Consider the following 12,484-nt stretch of genomic DNA (forward strand, 5'->3'; position numbering starts at 1 on the left):
TTTTACAGTCTGCAATGATAATCAATAGACATGATAGCGTTTCCGCGCCAAATTTCTACCTCTATTCATGTTTCAACGTACTACTTCACCATTCTTCGTTGTAGAAAATTTTTTAATGCTTTAATGTTTTTTTGTGCATGTTCTCTCTTTTTGTCTTTATATTCTACAATGTTTTTTTAGCATTTCTCACCCCTCTCTAACGGCTCTTGTGTTTTACCTTTTTTTTAGATGACTACAAGGAAAGAACAGATGACAAGTAGGTGATTCTCATCAAAGTTTGAGCAACTTTATCTAAATACAATTTAGAAAATTTTATGACAAATCTTGGTAGTAGTTATACCTTAGCAGACCTATTGACGAAGTAATTATTTCGTAAATTTGTGCTTTTCAGCACGTCAATAAACGTTTTGCCGGTCACTTCTGTGATGTTCATGGGCCTCGTTTTCTAATTTAGCATGAAGAAATGTCTCGAGAATTTACTGATAGCAATGTAAACATTTGAGGCATATAAACTAATTTTGGTTAATTTGAAGAGAGCATATCGACAGTTGTATGTCCCTTAGATAACAATAAGAGTTGCTTTCACAAAGCAATGGGCGCTAAGTGGCCTGGGAATTCCTAAAGACAGCCCTGTTTTGCCATTAGAGCATTGGCATTTTAACTTAGTCAAAGCGTAACTGACTTTTCATTTTTTCAGGTCACAGAGTCTGCTCAAAAAAGATGGAGAGGAATTCATTGACATAGAAGGCCGCAGCCCGGACATTATACCAGCAGCTCCAATAAGTAGGGTTATATCTTATTCTTTGTCCTAACGTTATTATATTTCTCTGGGAATCTGTCAACAAAAAACGCCAGGCCTGCGTGGTAGGCGCAGTACAGCCGCAGCGAAAGCTACAAAGCATCCTTTCAGAGCATTTTCAAAACACTGATTGAGTAGTGACTGCAAGCACACTTGCGTGATACCCACTAGGACATTAATAATAAAACTTTGTGTAGTAGCCGCCAAACACTTGCAAGCGTAGTATCCGCTAAACAATTGCAAAGAATTTCGTGACAATTGTTCATGCAGTGACTGACGACGATGAGGAATTATGGCTGAAGTGGGTATGTGCCACAGTTAACAGGGGAACAAGAACAAGATTTTGTAATGGGTTGGGGCATTGGACGGCCCACTCGTTACGCTATTCGCATTGTGCGACATCTGGCTGTTATTTCGCTCTTTTAAAACGCTTTCTAAGTCGTATTAACGCGATTGCTTTTCCGACATCAAGCCTGCCTAAGGCAAGTTTGACAATCACAACCACCGGTGTAGGTAAGTGGTAGAATACTGGGCTGGCACCCAACAGACCCTGGTTTCGAGCCCCATTTTTGGTGCTAGGTTTCTTTTTCTAATTTCGCGGGATGTGTTATGGACACCGGCGGTGGCGGACAACTGCGCGTGACCAGAGTTGTGATCTAGTAACAACTTTCGCGGTAATAATAGGGTTCGGGCATCACCTGACTTGTGGGTAAAATTTAATCCCCCTGAAACACCATCCTACAAAGATAAAGCATGTTTCAGCTTCCAATCAGCGGAGATAGGCACTGACAGAGAGCTGCTTGTGTTCATTATTCAAAGAGGAGTATGCTTGTCACTATATCAGTGTTATAGTAACATAGTAATGATAATATGCAAAGACACACTTATGTAAAGACAAACGACAAAAAGAAACAAAAAGCACGTGACATATGTGTTGTATGATTTGAGGAATAATTGAATATTAGAATTTGGCCAATGCGGCGTCTTAAGTGGTCAACAGAAAGTCCTGATTACGTGAGTGCATGGAATTTAATAGGGCAACCGTGGCACGTGCCTTGCGCGAATACCACCTTTAGTCCCAACTTTCACTCTATTCACTCTGCTAATATGTCCTTTTCATCTTGTTCTACAGCGTATGATGGGGTACACGAAGATAAAAAACAATACGAAGAGCATGCTGTGGCGACTTACTACAATTTGCCAGTTGCAGAGAATGAGATCGGTCACTCTGGAACGCTACCATCTAGTAAATATACCAATGGAAAGGTAAGGTGGCATGTTGTTACTACAAGATGCTGACAATGTAAATTGGCAATATTCCTAGGATCCGGCGCTACCAAATCCTCAACAAAAATATTAGGCTAGGTGCATACCAAATAAGAAAACAATTGTAGCACGCTTGAGGTTCGCGTTGAATTGCAGAACGCGATGGCATAGTCTGGTATGGCGTCCTTTCTCTGCGGACACCTCAACCATGCCGCAAGGAAAAAGAGCCAATGTGACAGAATCGTTAGCCGTTTAAAATTAAGTTTACTACTGCAAGTATAGGTGCAAAGTGCCCACTGCGTGTTATTTTAACCAGGAAACTGTAAGCTCCCCGTAATTTGTCTCTCGGAAACAGAAATTACCATCATTAGAAACTGGCACGTGCTCCCTGCATCATCTTATTTTCATTTTCATCCTTTTCTACTTCGCACCCAAAACAGGTTCACGATTTTTCTTGCGTCACCTTCATGGGTGAGAGAACGAGTGCTGAGATAAAGAGAGAGCGAGAAAGATGGATGTTCTTAAACTATAAGGTGTGATTCGAATCCGTGTTCTTTCAAAGTGTAGGCTAGTGTCTTAACCCCTCGTAATAATCAGGCACGCTAGCAGCGCGTAGCATAGCTTAACCGTGTGTTGTTTAGTGCAGGAAATTAGTGTCAAAGAATAGAGTGAGCAAAGAGGATTGAAAGAAGGAGGGACAGAGTAAAGAATAGAAAGAACGGCGAGCTCAGAGAACTAAAGGAGGAAAAAAACAAACAAAAGGAACAGAGAACAGATGACAAATACAAAAATAGAGGAAATAGAAAAATAAAGTTTGTGAAGCTTAGCAAGACAGAAAAAGCCAGCAGTACATAAACGTCCATCAGCTACACTAGCTTTATTACGGATCAGTGAAGCGCCCACTGCGCATTCAAAAAATAAAAGAACACGTGAGCCGACGCAGCTGCTCGCTTTGTAGATGCTCTTGCTGATCATGCTGGTAGCATTAGAGTAGACTTAGAATAGACTTTTCATGTTTGAATATATTCTCCAGAAATGGTAAATACATTATTACAATATACATTAATACTGTCTACAATAATATACATTATTACGGTGGCTTTTATTAGTCACAGTGAAGTAACCTTTTATCACTCATGCCCTAATATATGTATGCCAGGCTTTTTCCTGCGCTGAGCTTCTAACGCCCCTTGATACTCGCTTTTAGATTGTAATGCTGGCAGCAAGTTGGTGCACGAGGAACCATCTGCCAATTTTTTCGTTTTTTTGCAAATGTAGTCTAAATGAAAAAAAAACTTCTTCGCCTTCCAGACTAGAACAACATAGCGTAACGAGACCTCGTATGCATCGCTTTCACGGGAGGGAACGTATTTGCGCCTAACATCAGTCATTTCAAACAAATCCACAATCTCCACTGGAAGAACAGCTTCTACGTGTCCGCAATGCCAAAATCCCCATTTGCAAATTTGCGAAGCACCCACTATATGCGTCCTTACGTAAGGCGCCACGGGCAGTTGCGCGGCTTGATTGACTGATTGATATGTGGGGTTTAACGTTCCAAAACTATCATATGATTATGAGAGCCGCCGTAGTGGAGGGCTCCGGAAATTTAGACCACCTGGGGTTCTTTAACATGCACCCAAGCATGAGCACACGGGCCTACAACGTTTCTGCCTTCATCGAAAATGCAGCCGCCACAGCCGGGATTCGATCCCGCGACCTGCGGGTCAGCAGCCGAGTACCTTAGCCACTAGACCACCGCGGCGGGGCCAGTTGCGCGGCCGTGCACTTTGTAATGGGTGGGCAGCTTGGGTGGGCAGCTTGGGTGGGCAACTACTGCGCAGTTCGCATGTTTTGATGCGTGAAGTGATCGAATATCAGAATTATTATAAACTCACGGCGCCTGTTGAAATAAGCCTATTTATCGAATCCCGGCTGCTCCGGCTGCATTTCCGATGAAAACTAAAGTGTTTTAAACCCGCGTATATAGATTTAGGTGCACGTTAAGGAACCCCTTGAGGTTGAAATTTCTGTAGCCATCCACTGTGGCGTCTCTCTTTATGTTATCGCGGTTTTGGGACGTTAAATCCTATTAATTAATAATAATATTATTATTAATAAATATACTATTTTACCTTCTATAAGATATGCATTCATGCTGCAGCTCTGAGGGAGATATTTTTCTTAAATATTTTCATTATAGCATCAACATAAACACATGGTCATTTTTTTTGCAGCACACGTATAAGCAGGAGGCCGCTGGTTCAGACCTAACTCACGTCGAACTTGCCTTGTCAAGATCGGGTGGAGCATGCATGTCGGCCACTCTACCACGGCCACACAGGACTGTCCTGGATGATTTTCGTGGCACCGAATACGGCCGCATAGACTTCCAACGAAGCACTGCTCTACGACCTCTTCCGTCAGGTCACCAGATTCCAGGCGGTCCTGAGGACATGGACGAGAACGACAGCATCAGGCCAAACCTCTCCGACACGCCTGTGGTTACGGGAAACCGAATGGAAAGCACTGTCTAGCCAAGACATATTTTTTCTGTTTTTATAGCTTTCAACACGGTTGATACAGAAGAAGCCGAGCAGGTTTGTGCCTTCATACTTAGTAGGTTGTTGTCTATATAATTAACGCGGCGATAACTAGTACATCGAACTTATAGCGGTGGTGTGCACGTAGGATGTCAATGAGGGCATTGTGAACACTGAGGAGCAGGGGCGTAGCTAGAAATATTTTTTCGTGGGAAAGGGGAAGGAGGGGGCACCTTCTAGAAATGGTCCTTTTTTGTTCTGAATGCCATGGCGAAAAAAATCCGAGGGGGTGGAGGAAAAGAGGGGGACAGTGTGGTACCTCCTTGCTACGCTTCTGCTGCAGAGGCATGTTCGTCCCTGCGGACAAAAGCAACATAATTTTTCCGTCGCCTCGCAACGACCGAGCACTGCATCCATGCAGGGACACTACAGGTATGAATTGAGCTAGGTCCATTCCTGGCGAGAACAGGGTACCTGTAGATGAGTAAACAAAGAAATTTAGACACGAACGTGGCGCCTTCTTTTTTGCTCTGTAGCTATAGCTCGTTCGAAGACCTGAAATCCCATATCTTCATCACTCAATTTCTCATTTGGCTAGGAGATGAAAAGTGAATTACACAAATCTTGACAATAAATAAACCTGCAGTAAGCAACAGAGCGTGATGGCTGGGCTGCACTAGGACGCCCACTGATTCCCAGAAATCAGCAGCCTAGATCTTGAAGCTACGTCACCATTCCCCGTGAGTGATTCGAATAGAGTAGCACTACCGGGGACTTCTGTTGACTGCTTTTGATGCAAAAAAGTTTGTTGAATGGCAAGCAGAAAGTGTGCTCCAACGCCAAGAAAAAGAAATGATTCAACCGAGCACAATATTTTTCTTCCGTGCCCCTTCAAGTTTTTTGTGCTGCCTGAACAATTCAGCCAAAAAAAAAAAAAACTGATGTGGACAGTGTGCAGAGAGCAGGTTCGAACATATCTGCAGCCCCACTGAAGATGGTGTGTATGCATAAGATACTGAGAAATGTCTAGAAGAAAGAGCAATCGATTCTACAGCTAATCATCTCCCACATTGGCTTCGTATCGTTTATCGCTCAATGATATCAACAAAACTACCTACTCTGGCTTCCACTATGATGTAAATATATAGCAGTCAAGTAGCTAATAGTAGTAATAAAACATTAAAGCGTGGCGCAGCGGCTTATATCTGGCAAGCTTTGCACGTAATACGTATCCTATAGATCTCAAGGGAACGAGATGAAAATGCCTTTGGTCGATGTGGCGACAATTCTATAAAGCAGACAGCTCGTATGAAGATATCAGAGATTGAATATACCTCCTGCGTAAGAAAGATAAGTTGCGAGCTTAAGGTTTGTAACACGTGCAAATGCACAATACTTTCCTGTTAACGCACTATTTAAACTAAATTAACACGTAGTTTGCTTGGAATGGTCTAGTGCATAGCAATGACACAATTTCTTTTACAACGCCTTTCAGACCAGGCTATTCAGAAATCACAAAAAAATATTAATGACACAGGAGCTATGTTTTGTAAAGATGCTATGGTATTTGAGGTAGTATGTTAGTTTTCTCTCGCATCAATCTCGCTAAACGTTTTTGACAAAAACATAGTTGTACTTATAGTTGTTCGAAATTTTCGCAAGGAGGCTAATTGTGTTGTTTGTTCAACTATAGGGTCGCCCATTCAACGTCCCAACTAAGGCGAAACAGTGCAATTGTGGTGCGTGTCTGCGCAAGCGCCTCACCGGATAACCAAACTGAACCTGTGAGATGTAAAGTTCGTGATTCTCCCCAAGTGCGCTTAGAGAGAAGGAATACTGGACATTTGCGTTTGTCGAAAACGATGCACCGGAATGCTATGGCTGTGCAACTGTATCCATAACATGTGTACAGAAGTTTGCAAGATGACTACGCAGAGGTAAGCAACGGAGCTATTTGTATCCTATTTTCGCATACATGCGCATTTACTATGGCAGGAACTTTTGTATTTGCGTCGTACTCAAAAGCAGTACACCCAAGCTTCGACTATTTCACGACAAACTTACAACTTTCAAAGTGCCGTTTAGTTATATAATTATCAGCTAAAATCCCAAATCATCGTGAGAATGGTTTAAATAATGTATTTTCCGCCGTGCTGTAACACCGTGGTACATTCTTAAGACAGATGCTTGGGCTAGTTCTTGACTGGGAATTAAACTTAAACCAGACCGCCTTAACCTGCCTATTCCCCGTGGTGTCCAGTTATTCAAAGAACATTCACTAGCATTGTTGGCCGCTGATAAGGATGGGGGCGTTGCTGTGTTGCCAAATAAAGTGCTTCGCTTAAAAACAAGCAATGCTATAAGTTCCGTGGGAGCAATCTTTTCTGTCCTTGTCTCTTCTTCCGTAGTTGCGCCGTAATTACCTACTCGTAGTCTTGAGCTGTGCAGATGTTTTGATACTGTAGTAAAATATTACGACATAATTTCAACTGCAAAGATATCTAAGAAGTTTAATAATTTTGAACGTACTGTAAATGTACACAAAAGTTGCAATCTACACATGTGTTGTCAGCACCTATGAAATTCTAGTGAAACTATCTGAAACTGTATCCTATGTTAACGTGTATTATATTTTAAATGAAAATAAAGGCCTTCGGAAGTCCGTATATCGCACTTTTATATATTTTTCTTAAAACGTAGTTTATATTACCTTGCAAAATTTCAGCTCGCTCTCTTCTCCTCAAATCGAAATCAAGCATGGTTTAAAGTGTACTTTAGAGACAGGGGCGGAGAATGTGCAATGTGGTATACTAAAGTATTCTAAACCAAAGCAGAAATTCTCTGTTTCTTCAATCAGGTGCCTTTGAAAGGAACGGATTACAGCAAGAGGAAAGTGTCGTGGTCAGCGGGGGCTCAAGTGCTCAACAAACGTGTTTCACCTGCAGTTGTGTTCAGTGACTTTGCGAATCCGTATGACGCAATTTGTATTGTACATAAAAAATATGGGCAATGTTGACTTTACAGGGAAAAGAAAACCGAGGGCTGTTTTTGTGAATATGAGTGATATCTTTAGAGAAAAGTGTGGCTCTTCAGTCTTTCGTCTCTTCCACTCGCACGGGGAATTCAGGTAAGCAGAGAGTAAACGAGTTCTTTATTCTCGGATATGTTGTTTCCTTAGTATACCTTACTTCGCTGTACTAGTTTTTATTATGCCATAAAAAGCCGCATAATTTTGCAACAATTCTAGAGGGATTAGCACTCAATCATATGAACATGCCACATCGTTCTTTCGATGAGATGCATAATGCAGATATATTAGTTATATAAAGATTTACACGTGACCAGGGCGTTTAGGCTACTTGCATTTATTAATTGCCAGACTACTAAATCATTGCTAGGAAAATCTAAGATAGACTAGTTTGCTTGTTTTCATGTGGTGTGTAACAATATGAGATTAACCTACAGCATTTAAAAGAACAGAATTAAGTCATTTTTTTAAACATAATCCAACATTTTGTTACACTCATAACACAAAAAATTCATGATTTAATTTATAATATTTATTGAGCGTGAAAAGCTTGTTTTACTTGCTGTTTCTGGCTAGTTTATTTGGCTATAGATTTCAGAACTTTACGTTGCCCGCTGGCTCAGTTGCTGTAGTTTTTCTCTGCTGACTCGAAGGTGGTGGGTTTCCATTCCACGTATCGACTGCCTTGTTTAGATAGATTGCGGTAACATGTTTTGTGCACGCGTACTGAAACAACACTTTTCGAAGTGCGTTTCACTGCCTTGACTAGTATTGACAGAAGCCTATCTCAATGATTATTCTTGATATTGTGCGTGTTTGTACTTGTTAACACGTACACTGTTGTGTTGTACGAGTTACACAGTAGAAAAAAAGACCGTGCAGGGCTCTATTTTAAGACTCTAGTTTAAGAGTTTAAGTGTGAGAAGGCAGACACTAGTTTTATTCCACCCTAGAAAGGCAATGTTTGTCGGTGAATATTCAGCGTAAACTTGAGTGAATGTATTGTGCTTTTAAAATTACCTTTAATAACCATGACTTGGAGCTGGAGTGTGCCTACTCCTGGCAATATTTATTTCTTTAGGCTGGCGAAAAAAAGTTCACCGTAAGTGCGTTTCTTTTGCTGAATTCGCCAAAGGCATGAACCTCATTGAAAGTAATCACGCGGGGCTCACAGCATCTGCTAAATGATTCTTTTTCAAGGGACCGCACTGAGCACTCATTAAGGACACAGAATAATCAAGCAGACCAAGTTCTCCGCTCCCTGGTGAGCTTTTTTGCAAAGTTTTTTTTCAAAAAACGTGAAAGTTGGACTAAACATTCTAAATGAGAACGTAAGCAGTTGAAACTTTTTAGGCTTTTTTTTGATGATATGCGTGTTGGAAAAATTCTTGTTCTGAATTTTTTTCAGTCGTGCACACTCCCTAAATTGTGAAGCACTGCTCAGGCTTTCCCACTTTGCAATGAGAAATCTTGAGGGCTCGCACTTTTCACGTGACTGCGGCTTTCTGCTGGCTCGTACGATGATGCGGCGCTTAAAGGACACGTTTTTTCAGTACGCGAAATATGGCTGCTCTTTGCACGCATTGTATTCACACCTTGAAAAGATCAATGATAAATCGTCTCTTCACGTAATGAGATGGATTCAGAGGAAAAAAAAAGAGAAGTCACTATTTCCTACAATACGTAATTGACGTTTTATAAAGTTCTGTTCGATGGTTCTGTGTTGCTTCCACGTTGACAGCTTGATTCTTAAATGACACAATATAGAGCTTGAATCACACTTTAATAAATATAAGAGTGCTTTCGCTCTTCCCATTGGGTAACCTTTTGCCTTAAAAAAAAAAAGCTGCAGAGTCTGCAGACATTAACCTGCAATGTCGCAGTGGTAGTTCTTATGACAAAGGTGAAGTTGTCACGTAGAGTGGTGCAGTTGCAAAAAAAAGCTTATGCTTAATCAAACAATACTATTTGAATATACTGAGAATAAAGGATAACCATCACAGCCCCGCCGCGGTGGTCTAGTGGCTAAGGTACTCGGCTGCTGACCCGCAGGTCGCGGGTTCGAATCCCGGCTGCGGCGGCTGCATTTCCGATGGAGGCGGAAATGTTGTAGGCCCGTGTGCTCAGATTTGGGTGCACGTTAAAGAACCCCAGGTGGTCAAAATTTCCGGAGCCCTCCACTACGGCGTCTCTCATAATCATATGGTGGTTTTGGGACGTTAAACCCCACAAATCAATCAATCAAGGATAACCATCACAGCAGTGAAACACGAAGCACAAGACAAACGAGAGTGTTTTAAGAATGAAGAACTAGCTTCTCAACTTGTGATAAAAAGAAAGAAAATCTTAGAGGAGCGGCGCCTTGACGCATAAGAACCTGAACCGTTGAGAAGAAAAGTGCCAAGTATCACTGCGAATGATAGCCTCGTTTACTTTTAAATGTTGTGATGTTACCTTCAGCCAATAATTCGAGACTGTTAACTGTACCAACTGTCACAACTAATAATTTTACTATGTTAAAGTGACACGACGAAAGAAGAGCAAACACAACAGGACAATACTGATACGTTTGTTCTCCGATCATGTGGGCTTATCATACGTATTTTCAAGATAAATCAACTTGACAAAGGAAGCGGTGACTCTTACGTTTTTTTTTGGGTGTAAACTTTTATCAGCTTCTGCATAGATTTTCATTTTTCTCAATGCACTAGCAACAAAGAGGTCACAGTATTGCAGATAATGAAAGCGCATCGCTGGAGTATCAATGAAGCAAGTATAAGAAGGTCATCCGAGCTGCGTATTTTCTGTAACGTAAATCTTTACGACCCAAACAAACCGTAAAGACAAATAAAATAAATGTTACTAGAAATAATTTTTCATTTCACTAAAATCTGCACAGAGCACGAGTGCAAGTCGCTGAAAAAAAAAAACCGGTTTGCGTTTTAAAACTCTGAATGCTGGTACAACATCTACAGTATTTAGTGGTTGACATAAGTGTTTTGTTCGGATAGTAACATGGCAAGTAAGGCTCAATTAAAAACAGTAGTCACAACGTAAGACGACGAACTTATTTTGAAGTACACGTTGTTGCGTAAACTCAAACCTACTATTAGCGATATCTATATGGAAGTGAGAAAAACGAGAAACAATACAGGCATATGCAATACTTCAGTCGTACTACTTCCATTGTTGTACTTCGTATTTTAATATATTCCGTACATTTCCCCTAATGAACCCCAGATGGTAAAAATTTTGCGTCTCTCATAGTCATACGGTGGTAGTGTAAAATTAAGTCCAACTAATAATAATAATAATAATAACAATAATAATAATAATAATAATAATAATAATAATAATAATAATAATAATATAAAGCTTTCATTGTTAATATTATTATTTTATCGCAACTAGGAATATCTATGATCACATGCCACCTCATAGGAGGATGGAGCCATCCGCAACTGCAGTTTTTTCCGCATGATGACGAGCCTCTTTCTAGGGCTGAGGGTAACGCTCAAGGGAAGGAGGTAAACCAGCAAAAAAACGTAGCTAGAGCTGTCTTCCAGGGAGTCTTTCTAAATCATAATTACGCCGTCCACTCTCACTAGAGCCGGAGGCAGTCACGACAGGTGGCGTGCCTGGAGCGCATCGAAGCCCGACGGGGATTACTCCCGTCTCATTTAGGGGGTGTTCGGCTCTTCACGCAACAGCCCCTTCCCTTCCTCTTCGCCCGACTCTTCTTTCATGCTCTCCCTTCATAACCTTGCGGAGTCTTCTCACCCACTTGACTCCAGTGTCACTGATTTTCGCAACGCCGTTTTCTCCCGGGCGCAGTGCAGGACCCGTTAAATCTTCCTTCAGTGTGGGCCGCGTACATAGGAGAGGCGGGTCAATCCGGCTTGGTCACTTCCATTGCCAAAACGAGCTACGAGAGGCGAATGGGGGGAGATGGAAAGGAAAAGGGCTTTCTGAAGGGAATAAAAGTGTTCACGGCTTTTGTGGACGTCAGGAAATTGTGCCTCAGTGCCATCTGTCGTATGAGTGGAGGCTTTGTGCCATCGTAACCCATGGACACTTCCAGAGTAGTAGTTTGCCATCTATTTGAAGGCATAAAAAGTGAAGGAAGCTGATGCTGGGGGAAGGGCAACGTCGGTTATCATTTGTCCCCTTTACTATTCATCACCACCATCCGTCATAAATTCTGCATCAACAGTCCCAATCAAGCTTCAGAAGCAACTCCGAATACCGTCTAAAGCGTGTTTCGGGGCTTCTCCCGCTGTTAGTGAAGAAAAACCGCCTTGCAGAATCAAGAGTGTGTCGTGGCAGGTATGTCTCAGAAATTTCGAAATACGATGCCTGCAAAGCTGAAGCTGCAAAGTCACTAATTATAAATCTAACAATGCTTTTGTTCAATACTTTTGTTCCATAATAAAGAGCTGAGTGCGCTGATGGTCAATTAAGTTTACTAACAATGAGGGGCACTCAATTTCCGGCTGAAGTCCAATTCTTGTAAACACGCGTAAATAAAAGAACTAGATTACCGTGAAAAACCTCTCATGCGCTCACTTAGGAAACAGAGGTTGTAAAAGTGAACAACATGTGAGAACTGCAGTTTAATGGTAACAGTAGTCATTTTTTTTCTATACGTAAAAGCTTGCTCAGATTATGCGCTACATTTCAGTTTCTGATAAATCACCGGTATGTGACGAGCTTTTTCTCTCCCTTTCTTTGATTCTTAGCGGCTGTTAATGAAGTTTGCAAAATCAATTCAAAATGGTTTTTTTAATTTGGTAAGACTCTATAAACTAGTTGAATACCTTTTCTTCTAAAACGGTGACCACCGATCAG

The 12,484-nt window shown here is 41.4% G+C and overlaps 1 protein-coding gene across 1 annotated transcript in view; it reads left to right on the plus strand.

Moving 5' to 3' along the window:
- Nucleotides 1-7,687, plus strand: part of LOC119172650 (neural cell adhesion molecule 2) — a 150,106-nt gene extending 142,419 nt beyond the window's left edge. The window contains exons 11-16 of the mRNA XM_037423805.2: nt 229-256; nt 698-783; nt 1,932-2,065; nt 4,303-4,665; nt 6,302-6,545; nt 7,466-7,687. Of these exons, the coding sequence (XP_037279702.2) occupies nt 229-256; nt 698-783; nt 1,932-2,065; nt 4,303-4,602 (548 nt within the window). The 3' untranslated portion in view covers nt 4,603-4,665; nt 6,302-6,545; nt 7,466-7,687. The remainder of the gene's footprint in view (nt 1-228; nt 257-697; nt 784-1,931; nt 2,066-4,302; nt 4,666-6,301; nt 6,546-7,465) is intronic.
- Nucleotides 7,688-12,484: the final 4,797 nt, after the last annotated feature.

Source organism: Rhipicephalus microplus, chromosome 4, assembly GCF_043290135.1.
Source record: "Rhipicephalus microplus isolate Deutch F79 chromosome 4, USDA_Rmic, whole genome shotgun sequence".
Classification (NCBI taxonomy): domain Eukaryota; kingdom Metazoa; phylum Arthropoda; class Arachnida; order Ixodida; family Ixodidae; genus Rhipicephalus; species Rhipicephalus microplus.